This window comes from Athene cunicularia (assembly GCF_003259725.1).
Source record: "Athene cunicularia isolate RWA chromosome 7 unlocalized genomic scaffold, athCun1 chr7_part1, whole genome shotgun sequence".
Taxonomy (NCBI): domain Eukaryota; kingdom Metazoa; phylum Chordata; class Aves; order Strigiformes; family Strigidae; genus Athene; species Athene cunicularia.
This window is the reverse complement of record NW_020799107.1, coordinates 11,756,832-11,778,053: the sequence shown is the minus strand read 5'-3', so window position 1 is coordinate 11,778,053 and position 21,222 is coordinate 11,756,832. Positions and strand designations below refer to the sequence as shown.

General features: G+C 52.4%; 1 protein-coding gene across 27 annotated transcripts in view; it reads right to left on the bottom strand.

Moving 5' to 3' along the window:
* The window catches only part of PCBP3 (poly(rC) binding protein 3), a 57,506-nt gene extending 40,366 nt beyond the window's left edge, over positions 1-17,140 (bottom strand). For 22 of the 27 annotated variants that reach the window (XM_026852262.1, XM_026852285.1, XM_026852266.1 and 19 more), the window contains exons 1-3: positions 17,045-17,134; positions 10,337-10,418; positions 8,984-9,089 (exon numbers count right to left, since the gene is read on the bottom strand). In XM_026852262.1, coding sequence (XP_026708063.1) covers positions 8,984-9,049 — 66 coding nt within the window. In that variant the 5' untranslated portion in view covers positions 9,050-9,089; positions 10,337-10,418; positions 17,045-17,134. Of the gene's footprint in view, positions 1-4,133; positions 4,295-8,978; positions 9,090-10,336; positions 10,419-17,044 lie in introns of those variants that run through there. The other 5 variants (XM_026852270.1, XM_026852272.1, XM_026852273.1 and 2 more) reach the window with 5 other exon arrangements.
* Between the last annotated feature and the right edge of the window lie 4,082 nt (positions 17,141-21,222).

Sequence of the window (21,222 nt, the reverse complement as noted above, 5' to 3'; positions counted from 1 at the left end):
GGGGGGGGGGGGGGGGGGGGGGGGGGGGGGGGGGGGGGGGGGGGGGGGGGGGGGGGGGGGGGGGGGGGGGGGGGGGGGGGGGCATCTGCTTCCAGTGCATCCTCCAAAACAGATGAGCATGCAACCAGGAGCATCTCCCACAGTTCAGAGCAGCAGGCATCCTGTGGCCCCCCCTATCCATGACCACCTCATTCCCCTCCTCCAGAGCCTGCTGCCTGCCCTGGCTTTAATCCTGCCGGCAGCGTCATCCCAATAATTTCCCCCCGTTTTCAATCTACTGATCTGGGGACAGTCCACAAATCCCTTCATCCTGAGAGCGAAGCAATCTACTGTATCTCATCCCATCTCCATTTCTCTCTCTCTAATCCCTGGAAACAGGGACAAGGCTCACAGCACATGGGCTGCCCTGGAGGAGACTGTCCAGGCGCCAGTGGACAAACAGACAGACCAACCCAGAGCACACAGGGGCAAACAGGAGGTGCCAGGTCAAGACAGGCAAAGAGCCTGTTATTTTGCCCATTCTCAGTCTCTACAAAAAACAAGATTTAGCTGATGATTTAGTTTTTTTTTTTTAAGTAGATGGCCGCCCAATGCTATACAGTATAGTAAGAAAGATGGGGGCTTGAGGCTGCTCTCATAAATGCCACCGAACTTGTCTAAGCACCTGGGGCAGGTCCTACCCCCTCTTCATCCAGGGATAGGGGGAAGAGGCAGTTCTTCTCATTCTCCTCCCTGCCCCACACTCCCCACCATGCTGGGGACATAAGGACAGACTGAGTACAGTATAATTCTGCTGGTCCCCTCCATGCAAAATGTGTGGCCACCAAGTGAGACTGAGAGGGGAGCCATGACCAGCCTGGCCCCATAAATCCCAGCTCCTCTGGGGCTCAGGGCTGGATGCAGTGCTCTGCTTGTGGGGTTTCTCCACAAGCCTAAATCCATGACTTTCACCCTGGCCATAGGTGGTCCTTGGGAATGGGAGACTGCTGGGAGACATGGAAAGGGAGACACTTGGGGTCTCTCCCTACCCTGGAGAAGCAACTCGGCATTGCTCCGTCATGACCAAGCAGTTCGGTCGGGATGCAGCACTAACCCCATCCTTCCTTTTTCAAGTATCCATTTGCACCAGGCTGGACTTAGCAGGGGGTAAATCCATGCTCGGTGGCCACCACAAGGCCATGTCCTGCCTGATGCTGCTCCCAGCCAAAAGCACCACAAGGAAGGTGGATGCAGGGGCGGTGTGTGACAAAACCACCCGGCAGCAGTGTCAGCGGTGGAGTCGGGCTGCATGGCCCCTGTTCTGTGCTCAGCGGTGGTTGCTCTCCCCGGGTTTGGCTGGTGAGGAGGAGGACGGGGGCTCTCGGTGGCTGGGGGTGGATCGCCGCTGCGCCACGCTCAGACCCTGACAGCAGGCTCCAAAACTGTCACTCCCGATCTGTTTTCACTTCAGCTAAACCTCAACCCCGATTAAAATCAAGGAGAGCTGCCTTCTCTCTCCTTCTCCCCATTGTAGGTCCTCTGTAACCTCAGGTCTAAACACTGAGCAAAACACAACGGTGAGGGAATTGGTGAATTTTCTCAGCTGGGAATCTGGGCTGCTGGGGAAGGGGCCATGACAACCCCTGTCCCTAAACCTGACTCTGGTTGCAAGGGCATGGCTGCTGCAGCAGTCCCATCCCCAGGCGCTGTGGGTCTCTGCTGAAATCCGGGGCGGGATGTGCCACTGACACCCCAACCTGCCTCTGCCACGGGTGGCACCCCAGCAGCTCCAGCAGATCGTGCATCTGTGGGGTGGAGCAGGTCTGCTGCCAGCGGGGTGCTCTACGCTGGCACCCGCTGCTGGCTACCAGCTCATTTAGCAAAGCCTAAATAGAATAAAAAATTAAACCAGGTATGTGTGTGTGCATGATTGCAGCACCAGGATGGGTGCATTCATTGAGAAGCTGAAAAAAGCTCACTACAGGGATGGGGACAGCCCTCATCCATCTGTGAAGCATTTAAATTCACTTTCCATTTCAACTGTCCAAAAAGCAGCTACAGAGGTCTGGCAAACTCAAGCCATGTAGGCCGCCACCCACCCTCACACTGCAGGAACAGGGACTCGATGCCAGAGGTGCCACCCTGCGCAGCATGTCCCAGGGCTGGGAAAGCATCCTCCGCTTTGCCAAAAGCAAACACATCTCTTCGCTACAGATCAGAGCCGGGGCTGCAAGCACTCCGCCACCAGTGGGATCGAGCTTGCCCCTGTGTGCTGGGCATGAGCCCTGATGCCACAGGGAGCCACACTGGCCAGCAGCGTGCCACCAGCAAGGTGCCTGCTCCACTTGCCACGCAGCAAATGCCCATTTTCCAAGCAGGTGTCTGACTTGGAGGAAAAAAAAAAAAATCATCACCTGAGAAAAGTGGTTCTGGGACCACCAAACCAGGAAAGGTAAAAGCATCGTTGGTAGTTACCCAGAAGAGCATCCTGCAAGGTGGTGAGTGTCTGCCTGTGCTAGCATCCAGGTCCCCTCCGCTTCCACCCAAAATCGGGGCTGGCCACTGCGAGGTGGTTTGCTTGGTGTGCTCTGCACAACCCATGCCACTGATTCTGACAACATTTGTATTTTCTGATCCTATGTAGTAAAACCCCACGGTTTCTCTAATGCATTTTGAAAGCAGAATTTGCACTCGCTGCAGTATAAACATTCAAATAATGTTGAAACCACTTAAAGAGGGTTTTTTCCCCTTGGTCTTGATCAGTAGCCTTTTTTAACCACTGAGATGTTAGCTTTTCTACAGAAAGAAATGTTGTCTTAATTCAACCAAGATTAAAATAATATTTTTTACAGCTATTTCTCAGGAAGAAAGAATTTCAAATTTGCTTTTGTACCTGAGAATACTAAATATGTTTACATAAATAAATCTATAAAAGAGGGGGAAAGCCTGAGATTTGGAATTCTGTATTAAAAGTAAAACCCCAGATATCAGGAAAAACCGCCAGTTTTCAGGGTTTAGTTTCTGTATCAAAATGCAGGCTAGCATCTGTCTTTGCATCTGTCAAAACAAAGGTCAATCATTTTATGGAAACTTAAACACAATGCCCTTGCTCCACTGTTTCTGGTTTATTTTTAAGCTGGACGTGACTTCTGACTAATAAAATAAGATTTTCTAATATGGTTCATATTAACATTACATTATCCCAGAAACCTCAGATTACAAGAAAAATACATCCAAGAACATTTTCCCTTTATAATAAGAAGAAGATATTTTGGGATTGAGTTCAACAGCATTTAAGTCCTCTATAACCTTTGCAACTAATATTTCACTATTCTACTTATAAAGCAATGGTGTAACCAAAGAAAATGCAACAGAAACATGACAGTATCAGAAATAATTTAGCCACCCTGAGCAAAATGGATATCTGAAGGCAAACTAAAAAGAAAACAAAGCGAGCCCCATAACAAGAGGTATTCCTCTCTCCAAATCAAATCTCCCTGGCACAAGAAAAAAAATTAATGGAAATAGAACCAAAAGGTAAAAATTAAATCAAACAGGGTCAGGGGTTTTATTACATTGCCAGACTAAGACGTGATTAACGTCTATGTTATTTTAGTATCAATTTCTTTAAGGCAATTTGATTTGCGCTATTCCCACCTAAGTGCATACATAAATGACACTGTCCAAAGCCTGCACTGTAAATCAGGTAAATTAGGAATGGCTGAATATTCTGGTTAATGCCAAGATGGATGCTTCCCTACCCAGGGACACAATCTTTGGCTTTAGCCACAAGGCATAGGTAAAACTGAATTTTATCAAAATAAAGCACACAAAGAGAATGACAATTTTGCAAAACAAATCTGGCAAAAATATATTGCAAATATAGGAGAGACTTGAGGAGCAGGTGTTAACTTAAGCTAACCCCCTTGCTTGCGCACCTATCTCTCCCATAATCCCACCTCTCTCCGACACAGACTTAAATTTCCTCTACAAGAGATTCACTTAAGATGGCTCTTAAGCATCCACAGCTCTTCTAACCCACATTGCATCCCCAGACCCGACTCATTTCATGATTCTTCCCTGATTTTCATAGGTAGGAAAAGTTGCATACGGCAGGTGGTCTTCCACCAACACAATCTTTTAAATCTTCTTACCTTCCCCAAAGAGCTGCTTTAGTGCCGATTTGGCGTGAGGGGGGTCCGGACAGATGGCCAGTCTTTTCACGTTTGGAAAGGATGAAAAATGCTAGGGGGGAAAAAATCCCAGTGGTTTTTTTCGCTGTACGGCGCAGAGGGCTCCAAACCTCATTGGTCCTGGGAGGTCCACCACGTGGCACAGGATGAAGAGCATGTGACCTATTTTCTCCCAAATCCCTCAGTTTGCTGGAAAGGGGGATGCACCCACTGCTGATGTTCTTGTCATTTCAGTGGGCTTTGATTTTTTTTTTTTTTTTAATTATTTTTTTAAAGGCCACTGAGCAAATCGGGTTGCCTCAAGGCGATGAGGGTGAACCAGCCAACGCTTTCAACATGAAGGAGAAAGGAGCTTGGATACGAGATGAGCACCAGGGCACTGCCCGTGTGCGGGGAGAAATTGGGAAATGCTTTAGCAGGGTACCGGCAGAGCAGTGCCTGCTCACTCACTCCAGGGATGGAGCCTTTTGGGGGGAGAGGAAGGTGTATAGCAATGCACATTTGGCTGCTGGCAATGGACTGTGTTAAACCATCCATCTCAGAGGAAGCAGCAGCGGCAGGAAGGACCAGGCTGAAGGACTGCAGAATCCAGAGGAAGGGGATGTGTTACAACTGCTCCATCACAAAAAAAATTTTCTTGTGCCTTTATGTTGCTTCTGACCTCTCCCAGGCTGATCCCATCCTCTGGTGCCTTACCAGCTATTGCACAGTGGTTGCAGCAACCAGCTTCTCTGAGAGATAAGTCTGCTTTGGAGGCAGAGGGTCTGCTGAAACTGCTTTCTTGGAAGAAAGACCAAGGGCAGTGGATGGAGCACAGCATGCTCTGGGTGGGCACTGCCTGCTCTCACCACCACATGGCCATGCCAGGCTCAAAGGGCATTTCAAAGCGTTCCCCCACAGACACTCACTAAACCTAAAACGCAGCACAATTATGGGGATGTTCTTCCCCAGAAGGGTGCCCAAGGCCCCGTGGATCAAGGCAGGACAAGCCAAGCTCCCAGCGTCTGACAGGTGCTGGGGATCCCTCCTTGCCCCAGCTCTCTATTTCCCAGGGGACAGCAGCTCTGAGCCACCACATCCCAGCCAGCCATGGTCCACAGGCCAAGCAGATCCTGGCCTTCCCTTGGTAACTGCAGGTACCAGCCCATCAGTTTCAGGACACTCATGTTGGGGAAAGGCAAAGGAATTTTTGGAGCCCAAGACATCCTCTTGCATTTCCTGTCAAAGCTCAAGCCCGTGTGTCACGCCAATCAGAAAGTGCATTTTTCTGGCAAACTAAGTCCACCTGGCACATCCCTCAACTGTGCCATCTTGTCATGCTAGCGATATGCCTGTTCATCATCCCTGCCAACAGAAAGTCCTAAGTGAATCTACCTTTGGCATCTGCCCTGGAATTTCAGTTATGTTATTCCTGCAGAGCAGCTGTCCCCAGCCATCCTATTATCCAGGGGCTCAAGCCCTTCTTATCTAAGGATAACACCTAAGGCTCCTCGAAGAACCAGCTAGACTTGGACTTTGGTGAAAAAGCACAGCTCTGGCCACCTCCATGCCTTCTTGGAATCACCACCACGTCCTGATCTGGCACCCAGCCCGACTGCTGGTTCTCCCTTGTGACTGTTCCCCTGCACATGGCTCTGCACGGGGACAGAAAGCATCAGGAGCACAGTCCCTATTTCCAGGTCCTTCCTGAGGCCAGACTGTCTTACCATGCTGTTATCAAAAAGAGAAGTACAGCTCTAAAATGCCTCAATGCAGGGTTTCACCTGAAATCCTCTGCGGCTTGGAGGGTCATATTTCTCCATTCATCGGCCAGATGATGGGGCATTTTAGTCCAACAAATACAAGATGAGGGAGAAACTTGCCAGGCTCAAAAGCAAATTATAGACACAGCCAAAAGTGCTCAGCTTGCTGCTTTCCCCTCCCACATTTTGTAATGGCCAGTGTGCAAAGGAAGAGAGGGAACATCCCCATCTTCCAGCCCCACATCTCCTTGTTTGCAGCCCCCTCATCGTTCCCCAGTGATGCCCAGCTAAATCTGGCTCCCAAGTAATCTTCTGAATAATTATGTAATATAGAGGCAGGCATAGAAATAATTTTAGGCTGCTCTGTCAATAGAAAGCAAGCTGGATTAAAAGATCAGAACAAGCAATACTTAGATTAAAATGGTTTGTTATTTTCAGCTGTGGAAAATCTGTGGCTAAAGCACGGAAGATGTTGAGGGAAGGCGCATCATCTTTCTTTCCCCAAAAACAACCTTTCTACATATTAGCCAAGGTAAATTCTAGGTTTCCAACCTACGCTCAGGTTTGTTTCCCAATGGGTCAAATAAATACAATTTGCCAGTTAGTATGGCATTTTATGTAAAGACTTAAGAGCAGTGTAGAGATGCTTCAAGTTACATTCTGACCTGCAAGCTGAGTCCGAATTAAATACCATCAATGCATCGCTGCTTGTTAAGACATCAGACCACCCAAGTCATGAGAATAAGCAGGCAGCTTGGCAGACAACTTCATTACCTATGAGAAACATGCCTCCTGGCACACAGCATGGGCTTTATTGGTACCGACGTCTTTGCCTTTAGCATGTGCCTCCCTGCACCCCTGAGCTGATGGTAGGCAGACACCAAGCTTACCAGTGGTAGAGGGGCAGCCGCGGCTGGGAGAAGCCCATCAGACAGTGGGGCAGCTCTCTGCAGGCGCCTATATGGCATCCCACTTGCCCCCAGCAAGGTCAGCAGCTTGGGGTGCCACACCAGGCCCCGCTCTGACTGATGGCTTTGGAAAGGCGTGAAGGAAAGGCAGGAAAAAAACAGTGAGACAGGGACCTGATGCTGGGGGCCGAGCCCTCCGCAGGGCATGGTACTCATCAGCCACATCCCAGATCGATGCCACTAGCTTTGCTCATTCACCTTCAAGTTCAGATTAAGCAGAAGGGTCAAACTGGGAAATTGTTTGCCACTGGCGGGCACGTCCCCACCCACCCCCCACAGCCTCGTGTCACAGCCTTTTCCCCTTGCTGGCATGGACACCTCCCACCCAAGCCCCTTGCTAACCTCACAGCATCTCTGGCCCCCAGCATCAGCAGTGACCACTCGTCACATCACCTGGATGCAAGATGGAGCAGCAGCAGCTTCCCAGTGCCAAATAGTCTCCAATAACCAGGTCCTCTTCCAGGTGTCCTTCGCACCTGTAGTTTTTCTATAAAGTAGTCATGGTACTACACACACAGGATCACCTCTGAGTTCTAAGGATGAAGTCCCATGGGGCAAGAGGTCCAAGCCTGCCTTGAAGAGGGGTTAGCATTTAAAATGAAAACCACACCTTGCTTTGCATTTTAAGCCAGAAGCTGCTGGCTTGCTCAGAGCCGGGAACCAGGCTTCAGTCTTGACTGCAAATGTGGTAGAGAGGCCAGGGCACGGGCCTGGGAGAAGGGATGGGATGTTGGACAGGGAGCATGTGAAGGCAGAAAAATGAGGTCAGAGACCTCCCTGGAGGAGATGGGAGATGTGAGTTGTCGTGATGTTTGCCCAAATGATGCTTTAATAACCACTTACTGCAGAAAAGTGTCTTCACTAAAGCCAGACAACAGAATGCACTTGCTGGACAGACTGGGCTTAAGAGTGCTTGTGGGAGGACAGTCTGGGGACTTGGTCCCCACTGGATACTCAGCTCTCCCAGCAAGGACATGTACCAGTTTTCCTGGGGTTGGTAATGGGAACCCCTTCCCCAAGACCTGGTGTGCTCAGGGAAATGCCAGTAAGCAGAAAGAGGCAGGGCCCTCCAGGGATGCACTCCTAAGAACATCCTTCCTTCAGCTCATGGCCTCCAGGCTACCAGCAGGAAAAAAAACAACTTCCCTCCACCCCCCAAAAACCCCCTCTACATATGGATGTGTTTGTAAGAGGCACACAGGAGCCGCAGATGGTGATGGAAGAAACCTCAGATGATGCATGCTTAAGATCAGGTGTAACTAGTACCCACCACGTCACCAGTGATCATGGATAAGCCTCCTCACAGGTTTTTGGGCAAGTTCTATCCTTACTGTACCTGAGTTACCTACAGCTCTTCTGAGAAGCCTTCATCCCCTTACCCAAAACGCATCATCTTGTTGCAGGTATAGGCTGGTGTCTCTCGGGGTTTTATGTGCAGAAAACAGCAATTAATGACACTTTTAAAAGGAAGGGGGGAGAAGAGAGGTGGATTTGTCTGTTGCTACAACATTTCTGCTTTATGGAGCTGTCTTCTCACTCAGAGATGCGTGTTCTCCTCTTCACTAATGGAAAATGTTGCCTCGCCGTCCATTTGCGATAGTCAATGCCTGGGACAACACAATGGCCCCAGGCCAAAGCAAATCTATTTTAGTAACAAAAGCAGAGTGGCTGACGAGAATGACCCCATCTATGCACTTCCCAGCTTAACTCTTTAGCTGGTTTTAATGGACGCCTATGACCAACATGGTGGAAAACAGGCAGACGAGTGCAATGAGGGCAGCGGCGGCAGGATGGGACACCTGCGCGGATGCATGACTGTGCCAACCCCTTTGCACAGAGACACTCCAGCAGCAAAATACACCTCTCACAGAAGCTCTGTTAGTAGGATTGCACCATGCAGGGAGCAAAACCCCCTTCCTTTTTATGCCCATGCCGTAGCACTGCCCCTCACAAGGAGCTGGGTCCCTGCAGTCCAGCAGTATGTCTCTCTGCAAAGCCTAACCATGTCCTCCCTGCAGGCATTTTATAGCCTAAGGGAGACCACGGTGCATCCACAAAGACCCCTGGGACTGGAAAAGTGTCTGAGCTCACCTTACCTTACCCTGCAGGCCAGCCTCGAGCTCCAGAGCGATTCCTTGGAGGGTCTGGTTGCACCAGAAAAGGGCATGCTGAGCACAGGGCAGCAACCAGCGGTCCACAGCACAAGTCTGCAAACCAGGACATGGCAGAGGTTAGGCACAGCACAGAGGAAGGGCACCCGAAGGCTGCTTACTGTCCAGGAAAAGTGAATTTCAGAAAGAAATAAAACATGGTTTGCACTGGGGGGGACAAAATGTTCAGGAGCATCACCTCCAGGTTGGTTATGGGGCAGGCAGCAAAGCCCTGTCTATATTTTTATCTACACTCAGACCAGATTTGGGCAGGTCCTGCTCCAGCATCCATTAAAGAAGGGAAGTAAACTAAAGAGCTGGGCTGTGGAGGAGGGGGACCCCCAGACACAACCCCAGCAAGACCTCCCAAGTGACCAACATCCCAATGGTCTGGCTGTGGGAACTCTGAGCACCACAGAGGGAGCACAAGCCAAGGGTCTGCTTCATCCAGAAATCAAACCTCAATGGAAATAATCCAGCACGCTTCAGTGACATAGGTGCAGCATTATTTTTATTGCTTTATTTTTGCTGCTTTTTCCAGTTAGTTAACTGGGGCATGCATTACCCATCAATAAAATCAATCCAGAAGCCTGAGCTATTAATAAGCTGAGTGCCAGAGGGCAGAAAAACCTCTCCATCTCCCAAAATATTTTTTGGGCAGTGGGGTGGGTGAGCTGCAGGCCCCACTCATTGCTTGGCCTTGATGTGATGGGGCAGCTTGTGAGTTATAATGGGAAACCTTCCTCTTCCTGGTGACTCAGCAACCACCGTACCTACCCCCAGCGACCTGGGTATGAGGGGCTGATGCCATGGGAAGGAGCACATCAGTGGGAGGAGAGTCCATGAGACCCCCCTGAGGTCAGTCTTCAGGTCCTGCCTGCTGCTCACAACATCATCAGCACTAAGATCAGAGCAGCTTGTCCAGGGCTTTATCCCTTTGGGGCTTGAAAACCTCCGAGGACAGGGACTATAGAGTCTCTCTCAGTGACCAACTGTCCTCAGAATTAATGTTTTTTCCCTATAATACTCTATATGACTTTCTGAATGGCAGCCAGGTCCTCCAAGGTAATGACTACATCCCCAGCTAGTGTCACCTGCAAGCAGGACAGGTCCCAGGATGGACCCTGAGGCACTTAAGTACTCTCCACTGAGCCTACACAAGCAAAATAAATTTTAAATTCTACTGTCACAATCGTAACATCCTTCCTCGTGGACTCTCAACAGAGAGGGAACAAAAAAACCCCCAACAAATCCAAATAGCCGAAAAAAATTGGAAAGGATGGAAAACCCAAACTGTGACTCACCGTTGGAGGAACAGCAGGCGCAGATCAGGGATTTCGTGGGGTAGATGGCTGGGGATCAGCAGCTGAGGTGGCGGGGGAGGACCTGGAAGACAGCATGACATCTCAGCACCCCAGGGTTCCCCCTACCTGGGAACCCGCAAGAGCCTCCTCCCAGCACTGCTTCCATGGCCACAGGTAACCCAGGGAACAGGACAAAACAGCCTCGAGCAGAAGAATCCTTGGTAAATTTTTTATGCCAGTCAGCAAAAACTTCTGGTCACTAATTCCAGTATTGAGAAAAGGAAGAAAAAACTGACCATGGCACCAGCTTCATCAAAATACACATGAACAAGGGGGCTCAGACAAGGATTCAGGATGCTGGAAGGACAAGGGGTTGCAAGAAAACCCCCTTCCTTCTCCCCAGCACCAGCGCAGGCAAGCCCCTCTGCCACAGCCCCATGGGCACATCCTGCCTCCCTGCTGCCCACACAGGCACAGAGCAGCAAACCACAGCCTTCATAAGGAAAGAAACTTTTATTTGTCTTCCAGGTCATAGGTTTGAGTTTATCCCAAGACAAGGCTTAGCATTCAGGAAATGTGTCATTAAACAATTTGTCAGCAGTTTTCTTAATCAAATATTGGTCTGTCTCCCAGCAGCTCTGCTTCTTGTTATGTTACAACCCGTCCACCCTTACAGCAACATGCTAAATGGTAAGATCCCACCCACGACCCTGTCGTCTTTCACTGTGCACCACATGTACACCCACCCACAGAAACTTCTGCTTCCATAACAGCTTTTTCCTCTGAATGTTTGGTGCAGATAGAATTGTAAGCCAGTCTCCAAAACTGCTGTTTCTATGTCTTGCGGCCTTCTGAGATGCACAGGAGCAGGTGAGTCAAGCCGTGCAGAGGAGCTGAACGCTTGCCTAGACACCTAAGTGGTATTCTCTGCGATTAAGGTGCAGGTCACCTCCTGGTACAGACATGCCTGCATTTCCCAGAGGATTGGTGCTGTGCTGGGGTCAACCTCAGTTCCATTATGGGTATGAGTGCACCTCAAGTAACCCCAAAGTTGCCTCCAAGCAGAAGCCTCAGGACTCCAAAGCATGTCTTGACCACAGCAGCTTTAAGCATCCCTCAACTCCTCCTGCAGGGCCATTTCCAGAAGAACTCTGCCGGGTGCAGCCATCTACTGTGGCCAAGGAGGCCCTGGCTGTGGCAGCTGTCTGTGTCCCCACATCACCCAACAGCAGTATCTTGTTCATCAGTGACCAATGCAAGGCAGTCAGGAATTTCTTAAAAGACAGCATCACAAGCTTATGGACAAGCAACTTTTTGATCTGCTGGTAGACTATCATCCTCACCATCATCACTCCAGCACGGCTAAAGACCCTGCATCTTGTGTCTGCTCTGTCAATACAAGAAGAGGAGTCAATTACTTTTTTTCCTGGTTGTTTCTCTCCCCTGAAACACACACGGGTGCTGTGAGAAAGACACCAGCAAGCTTATCACACCAAAAGCTTTCTGTCTTACAATTCATGGCAGTGGAGAGCATGGCCCCATCTCTGCATGGCCAGCTCATCCACTAGCTCTCATGGACTAGGTCCCATTAGTAAATTTCATCAGCAGTGTTCATGAGGGGTCACCCAGGATGCTGAAGGAGTCACTTGTGAATAGCAGAGCAGCAGAGGTATCCAGATCCCAGCAAAAACACACCTATTGCTCCTAGATAAAAGAACCTGAGAATGCAATGAATTCCAAAGCACTGATGGGGCCAGTCCCCTCAAAAGTCAGCCTTTGTAGGCTATGACATTTCAACATCTTTAACTCATGCCAGAGGGGCACCAAGCACCCTGAGCAGAGCAGCAGGTACCCCATACAGCACGCCCCAGAGGCTTGGCAGCACCCTCAGCTTGATACCACCTACATGCACTAGAGACCTCAGCCACTTCATTCCACGGGACTGAAAATTTCACAGCATTTAGTCTTGAGTGGGCAAGGAGGAATCACAGAGATATGGACAAACATCCTCTGGAGGGTTTGACCCTCTGGCATCAGCAGGATGCAAAGATGAACAAACTGTATGTAGCACCCTGCTCATGCGCAGGTGATTCTCGGAGGTGAGCTGACAGGTACTTCCATGTCCTGTGCCCAGTTCCATGTGGCTGTGACAACTTCCCCAATTTGGCTCAGGCAGAGCAAGCTGGTGAGCACTGCTCTTGAGGACATCTGTGGGCACCCAAAGGAGGACCTAGGCATGGAGGCAGTCCCTTGCACTACCTTGGTGGGTGTCCAGCTCACACGCTGCCCTGCTGCCCAGCCCAAACCAGCATTTCACACCAGGAATCATTTTTAAGGGCCCCCCAAAGCAAAGGTTTCTCATGCAAAACCAGATTTTCAGCAGCCTTGCGCATAGTCTCCCCATCTCTGTGCCTACTCTGGGCTGGAGATGCAGCAGCAGCCCCCTGACAACCCTGGCAGGCTGCCCTATCCTACCATCCCAAATATCAGCAGGTTCTCCCATATCCCCTACCACAAACCACCTCCCCTGCAAAAAAAGTCTGCTCCAACACCCAGCCTGCCTCTCCTGCAAACAGCCGGCCAAGATGGACTTCAGGTCTCCCTCACCTGTGAGTATCTGGATGTTTGTGCCCATAGGACATCTCACTTGGCCCATGTTTGGGACCATGGGGCACCTGTGTGGGGTGCAACGTCTGCAGAGAGTATGGAGAGCTTGCAGATGTCCTCATCCTTTGCTGCAACCCCGCCAGGGAAAACTCAAACTCTTTTGGAAAATGTGTTGTGCAGCTGGTGAGGGATGCACCAGATGGTATGGGATGGATGGGGATGTTCCCCCACCATATCATCAATTTCCTGAGCTATAATACACCTTATATATGGAAAACTCAGCAAAATGGCTTCATCAGCATTGTCCCCCCAGGCTGTTGGACCCCTTCATGTTGTAGAGGACCCCACTCCCATCCAGTTGGGGTGAAGCAGCCCCTGTACCACTGGGATCTGCTTTGTTCTGCTGCTTGAGGTTTTCAGTGCCATCGCTCATTGCGCAGGGGAGAGAACGATCCTCCCCTGACCTGTGTTCCCATCATCCGCCTTACTGGGTGTTTTACGCAGAGAGAGGCAATGATTTTAATGTCCCAGTGAACAAGCTGTCGGGACGCATCAGCCTCAAAGGGCAGACTTCAGAGATGGCTTCTCCTCCCAGGCACTGCCTGGGAAAGGAAAACCAATTCCAGCTCTGCGCACACACACACACACACACACACACACACACACCCACGTGTGTGCCACTGGTGCCCATTAGTTTCCAGCCTTTTAACAAAACAGCCTTCAAAACCGCACTCCTCAGGAGGGGTAGGTGGTGAGCCCAAGGTGGGGGGGCCGTAGGTGAGCTGCCACCAGGACGACGCAGCCGCCGGGCAAGCAGAGCGGGCAGCCCTGCAGGCAGGAGCCAGCGTGACGTGATGGGACCTGAGCGCTCTGAAGCCGTCAAGAGTCTCAGCAGAGATGAGCTGAGAAAAGCCATGAGCAAAGCTGACATCTGCCCCCTGGGCGGGTACCTAATGAGCGGAGACATTGTCCATTTGGGGAGACGAGGTAAAGTTAAAAGATTTCAGAGCTGACACCTGGCAGCCTCCATTGGTATTCCTGGCAAAATGGCAAGGGAAGGAGAATGGAGATGGGGGGCCAAAATTGATCTCTTCCTTGGGCTCCGCAGTGGTGAGTGAGAGGGATGGGGGTGGTGTTGGTGTCTCAGCATCTTGTCTGCTGCCCGGAGCAACCGTCTTTGTGATTTTTCTACCACATTAGAAGAGAAACTGGTGCTTTCTGAGAGCTGCCCCAACGGGATCATCCCTGGCGAGGTCTGCCAGGGTCTCACATGGCCCCATGCCCGCCGAAAAGGCATGGGGAGAGCATGTTCCTGGGTCCAGCAGCACATCAGACCCGCTCTTGAATGGTATCTGGGTACAGGCAAAGGTTCCTGTGTCCCACAGTCCCCATAGCCTGGGAGCAGAATGGCATTCAGCAAATCCCTGGCCCCCAGCATCACCCAGCAGCCCCCTCCTGCTGCTTCCACAAACCTAGTTCAGTCAGTCCTTATAAATCCAGCCTCTGTAAGTCCATTTGTCATTTGCACTTCCCTAACTTACCTCCAGCTTCTTTGCTTTCCGCTACCTTCAAATGGTGCCTGGTGACGAGAGGGGAGCAATGGACCATATCACCCCTATCACCTCCGGGTTTTCCTCTCCAGAAAACCTGGTCAGCAAACTCCCCTCACTTATCCCCAAAGCCATGTCGTGTGTCAACCTGGGAAAGCCCCCACTGAGATGCTTTCATCCCCACCCACCTGCCTTCTTTCCCAAAGGCCAAGTGAGTTTTACAGGGCAATTATCACCTTGGGACTGTCCTGGGTGGAAGGGGAGTTCCTCGCACATCCTCAAGGCTTCCTACCAGCCAACAACAGCTTAAAAAACTTGCCATTGCTCCACGCAGTTTCCATCAGCTCCATCAACAAACTCCCTCGGGTCTAAACCACATTGAAAGTGCAATTTTCACCCACGTAGCTCTGGGGTTTTTCACTCCTTTCCGAAAGATATAGCCAGAAATGGCCAGCCCACAGTGCAAACCCAGGGGTGGCTTTGCCCGGGATGCCCGGGAGCAGGGACAGCAGCTGGGCTCTGGCTGCTCCTCCCCGGCACCCGCTGACCTGCTGGGCTCAAGCAGATGGAGCAGCCGCAAATCCCCCTGTAAGCCAGGGAAGAAGACTAATCTCCTAGAGGACAAATCGGTTGGCAAGGGGGGGAGGGAAGCTTGGCATTTCACCTTTTCCTCCCTCTTCCAGCAAACGCCAGCAACATCCAGCATGCTTGGAGGGACCCCAGCACACCTGAGGGCAGAGGAGACAGTGCCAGGGGCTTGGGTACCTGGTGGAGACCTATTTTTTTCCCAAAAGCAGACATGTCATTTAGGTCACAGCAAGATAAGCCGTAAGTGCCCTATCCATCAGCTGGTGTCTCCTTGGGGGAAACCACATCTGGTGAGTTCTTAAAACTTCCAGAGTGCTCCCAGGACATGAAGGGCTGAGGCTTTGCTGCACAGGAGAAGTCCTTAGTGTGTTAAGGAAGCCTTAGGAGCAGCCACCGGGATGAGATGGACCATCCGCAGTGGAATCCCCCATCCTTCCTCACCTTTGGGGAAGAATGGGAATTAGATCCATTGAGTGAGCTAGTTTAAGTCTTCAGCCAAACATGTTCTCTCCAAATCCATCACTAAAAGGATTAGGAGTGATGTAATGCACTGATGTCAAAGCAGTCAAGCCAGAGCCAAGCCCCAGCAGCAGATACCACCAGCAGCTCCCCAGGACATCACCCATGGCCAAGCCCACTCCATGCCTTTCAGAAGGGTGTTTCTGCCAAAAAGATCCCAGAGCAGAGGTCAGCCTAAGGAGACCCCAGGATCTGCACAGCCCAGCCCTGCTCCCGGGGCCATTTGCAAGCAGCCAACCCCCTCCAACTAATTTTCCTTCTGCTCCAGAGGCAACTGAGAGTGAGGAGGTCAGCAAATTTGGTGCCATCATCTGTTCTTCTGGGTTGGGTTTTTTTCCTTCCCTCCCTTATCATTGCCCTTCTTCCCTTGCTTAAGGGCTGGCAAAACTACTCCTGCATGCTTACAAGGTAAAAACATCTTGCCAGATAATGTCAGCTCTACTTGCAAAACTATGGGGTGTTTTCTAGCTGTGACAGGGAGAGCTGTTGATGACAGGCATGTTAGTTCTCATAAAAACTTGAAAGGAGGAGGCCGCAACCCAGGGCAAGGACAGATACCATATAGGGTGGAATGCATGGCATCTGGGCACAGTTTGTACCCTAGTCCTCTGATGAAGGTGCTTGGGTGACCGGCAGAGCCCAGTTAAGCCCTGGCTGAGCTGTAACACCCATAAGCATGGCACAGCATTACTTCTACCACTCACCCAGGGAGCCAGGCCCCCAGCACAGAGTCCACATGTAAGGAAATATTCCTGGAGAGAGAGTGTGAGCTATCAGTGCGTGTCCCTGGGGACCATGGTCACCCAGTCTGTGCAGTAAAAACAGGCAACATCAGGGCCCTCACTCATCCATCCCCTGCCATGCACTGGTGTCCAAAATCCCCTGGACGGGCAACACACTTTTCAGGTGGGGAAACTGAGTCACAGAATTGTCTAGACCATTGAGGTGCCTGAACAGGTCCCCCTGGGTAGATTTTTCAGCAGACATTAAAACCCCTGATGATGCTACAAGGCTGCTTCTCTGCACCTCACCATGCACTCACCATCCTCCCCATTACAGCCTCCTGTTTTTTACAAGATCCTTTGCCCAGCACAAGCTCGGGGATCCCCTGAGCTCACCCTGAGCATCCCCAAGGCATCCTCCTCCCCTGACACAAAGCATCCAACATAGCCAGATCAGGAGAATCTCTCCCAAAGCTATGAGATGTCAGAAACACGTGAATTTTGCCCATTGGCTTTGGGCTTCATAGCTTCCCAGGTTTCCCAAGGTACGTTTCATGGAGTGGCCACGGGCAACCACAGCAGAGAGGCTCGCTTGCCCCATGGAGCTGCACCTCCACAGGAAAGGGCTTTGCTTCACAGATACCCTCTCTACATGCCACTGTCATGCCTGGAGTACCCTGGGCATCTTTGGACCTGTGGTGGGACCGTTCCTGCCTCCTTACCCCTGGGGCCGGTCCCCTGCACAGCACGGCTCGGAGGCACATCTGGTGGCGTTGGGAAGGTGACAGTGCAGCCAGCTGGGCGGCCCTTGCCCTGCAGACAAAAGGGATAAGAGTCAGGCTGCACCGGGGTGAAAGCATCCTCCAAACAACGCGCCCTGACACAGAGCAAGGCACTCGGCTGCCCAGTGGCAAAACCCTCAAAATCCTTGCAAGTATGATGGAGCAAAGATGTCACAACCAGAGACATGGGGGGCGGGGGAACCCATGTCATGGGGTGGGGTGAACCTGGAGTACAGAGCCCATGTCATGATGTGTTTGCACAAGGGGGAAAGTTTCAAGGTAGACCCCTGGCAGCACCCCCAGCCCCATGCCGGCTGTGGTTCGGTGTTTCTACGAGTCCCATGTTCATGCAGTGTTCACCACAAACACATTGCGGGGAGCTCCAAAGCATGCACATAGCAAAGCTGCACATCGCAGATGAGAAAACCTTCCACAAGCAGCAGCTCAGCTGCTAACGGCAGGAATAAGGCAAGCATTTGCTACCTCTGCTTGCAGCAGCACATCACTTATGTTTCCAAATACGTTGCTTGAGTTATTATCATTAGTGGCTTTTAAGAAAAGACTCTGCTCCCTTCCCACCTCGAGCTGAGCATGGGCAGGCTGTGCTGGTGCTGGTCGCTCACCCCATGCCCACCACAGCAGGTCCCCACTCCAGGGACACCCATGCAGGTGCTTCAGCATCACCCAGCACCCACGTCAGAGGTGCTGCAGCCCCAATTCCCTGAGGACAAGCAGGTCCTAGCACTGCTGGGAAGCAGCAGCTTTTCCCAAACCCTGGGTCAGCAGACTGGGGCCCTCCAGGGCACTTGGATTTTCAGGAAACCATCACCTTAGACTAGGAAAGTCTGGACAAGAGGGTTTACTCCTTGGTGGAGGATGCATAAGTCATCCTCCAGCCTGCCCTTGAAACTGAGCCAAAAAAGCTTTTACCTAAAGCAGCCAGCAATAGGATACCAGATCTGGAGCTACAGGATTAACCCCTTCCTGGGAAATGCTGGCTGGTTGCCCTTGCATGTGGCCCCCCCTTTCTCTTCCTCTGGTCGATGCTGGATTTCCCCCACCATGTGTGCCCATCAGGCTGGTGGACATGATATCTGTAGTCCCCTGGCAAGGCTGGGGGGGCACACACCACGAGACCCTGGTGATGGGATGCTGCCAGATCAAAGGAGGCTTAAAACACATTCCCCCCAGCTGGGGAATGGCATTTCTCTTCTGTGTGTCTCCTCACAAAGCCTACCCAAACAGGCCAGAATTTGGGGCTCAGCAAAGGGAAGAAGCAACCAAAAGAATAAGGTGAAAAATTCAAAGCACTTCATTTTGCCATTTTCAGAGGAAAGCGTTTGGGTTTTGACTCCTTAGGAAGTCACCAACCATTCATAGCTCCTCTAAAGGGCTTGACATTGATCAGTGTGCCAAGTCTCAATGTGTTTTCCCCAAAAATACCATATTCCCTCCTCGACAGAAAACAGCCCCTTTGGGACACCCAGAGGAGGGACTTTCTGTGTTAAAGGGAATTTTTCTTCTTTCTGGGTTCCCTGCAGACAATCTGAGAGGTGCCAGCACCAGTTTGCCTGCCAACCTGATGAAAAGCAGACCTATTTCTGCAGTGTGGAAAGGCAAGAGCCTCCACCCATGGCCATGCACTGGGATGGGGCAGAAAGGGGAAGGATGCCCCTGTCCCTGCCCCAGGTATCACTGCCCCATGGCTGGGAACAAAGGATCCACCCTGGGTACAATAACACTGTCCCCCAGCCTGGCACGTCTCCAGCGTCCCCGCAGCCTCTGCGCAGGGAAGGACAGCCAGCAGGCGCCGCGCGGGATGCCGGCCATATCTTAGTGCCGTTAATTCACCTCCACAATTAGCAGGGTGGAGAAGCAGTGCTTCTGGCAGAGCACCGAAGCCGTGAGGAAGTGCTGCCATTAGCGCTGCCAGCAGCTGCCTGAACTGTGCCTGCTTCCCGCGGGGGCCAGAGCAGGGCACTGCCAGCAGTCCCGCAGCAGCAGGGGGTGGCTCTGAGGACATTTTTCCCTCTCCCCAGGCTCTGCCCCATGGGAGGGACATCACGTATGCAGGGGTGTCAGCAGCACCCCAGTCTCACTGTGCAGCTTCTCAGGGGCAGGCACAAAGAATGGCTGGGTGGGAGCCAGCTCCAGTCCCAAAAGAAGCCCATGGTTTCCCGGGGCCATTGCAAAGAGAAGAAAAAGGAGCCAGGGGTTATAATTATACCTGCTAACCTGGGCTGGAGCCTCCCACAACAGTCCCATGGACCCGGGGCTCAGGCAGCACAGAGGTTGAGCATTGCTCAACCTACCCCAGCAGTGTCTGGCAGCAGTTTTAGCACCTACATGGGCCTGCTTGGAATTTCAAAGCAGAGCTACACCTCCTCCGCTATCATTTAAAGCAAGCCCAAACAGAGGTTTCTCTCTTGCATCCTCCCAGAGGCCACTGTGGAAATGCTCCTAGAAAGCATGGACTAGGTCACAGAGATTTTGGGTGCCTTTGTCACCTCCCATGGGGGTCTCCATCCCCAAACTGCTTGTTTACAGCTGGAGCCGGTCTGCACAAGGTGCTGCTATCCATCCCCTCCACCCTGGGGGACCCCTGTCCACCTCCCAGCTCCTCCAAGACCTTGGCACAGAGCAGTGGTTGGTGCATCTCCCACCAGGACCACCCTCCCCTTTGCTACCGCATCCCTCAGGATGCACCGTCACTCTCTCCTCTTGCAAGGATGGAGAGCGTGCACCGTCCGGCTGCAGGCCGGGAAAGCCTGGGACGCCTGTACCGCGCTGCGTGGCCGCAGCCCCTGGCTTCACCCCACACCCACAGCATCATGGGAGCCCCTGGGGTATTACAGCCCCCAGCTGCCCCATCTGTCCCCAGGCTGATCGTGCCGCAAGGTGGGGGAGGACGCTCTGTGGTGTGGGGCTCTGCGCCATTCCCGGGGGGCCATGCAGCATCCGCACCAGGGTGGGGACGCTCTGCAGCACAGCGGTCATCAGAGAATGCTGCACAGGGCTGGGCTGCCGTGAGGAGGGTGGTATGGGCACCCCACTCACCAGGATGGCTCAGCAAGGCCTCACCCAGACCCCAGGGGGACTCATCAGGATGAACTGGGCAATAAATGCTGCTCACTGCCGCAGGGGCGATACCCAAATAAACCTACCACTCTCAAACTGGCTCCATGCGAGGAGGGGTGATGGTTCCAGAGGGGAGGGAGGAACAACGCCAGCACAGGGCACCCTGTGCTCTTTTGAGGCGCATGCTGATGAACCAGCCCAATTTCAGAGGAAGGACAGAAAGGTCCCAGCTGGGGAAATAGGCTCCCGGGAGACGATTCACCCAACTGTGGAGGCAGATTGGAGGTGCAAGCTCCAGAAACGAGGCCTGGGCCCCCTTCCTCCACCTGGCCCTTATACTGGAGGTTGCATCTGCCGCAGCTGGATGCACTGATGAGCTGCTCGGTGGGTGCTTGGTGACTGGCACACCCGGAGCCAGGGCTTAGAAACAACTGCTGGACCGACACAGTGGGCCACTGTGGGATGCTCGCGCCTTAAAGTCACCACCCAAAAGCCAGCTGCCTGCACAGCATCACTGCCATCACCTGTCCACACGCACACCTCTCCCTGCAGTGGCGGGTGGGGGTCTCGGTAAGCTTTCTCCTTTGGGGACCCCCATTCGTGGGCCAGGGCCGCAGGGAGCTTGTTTTGGTAGAGGCCAGCCTCTGCTGAGCCAAACAGCATCCAGGGCTGGGAGACAGGGACGGAAAACTCTCAGCAGCCTCGCAGAAACACACACCCGGGGAGGTGACAAGGCATGGGGCGGGGGGGAGCCCCTCGGGATGGGGACACGGGGGACCATCGCTCTGCAGAGCCACCCTGCGTTCGAAGGGTGCTTGCCTCCTGCTCCCGGACTGGTTCCCGGAGTGATGTTGCACCGGCAGCCGCTTCCTCGTCGGAGGAGCTCTGTCCCCATCCCCGCCACCACCCGGGTGCCCGCGGGGGGGACCCAGCCTCCCCCCGCCCTAAGGACGGACCCGGCTGGAGAAGGACGAAGGCTCCGTCCCGGGCCCCCCCGCCAGCCCGCCCCCTCCCAAAAAACAACGCCCCAGGGAAGACAA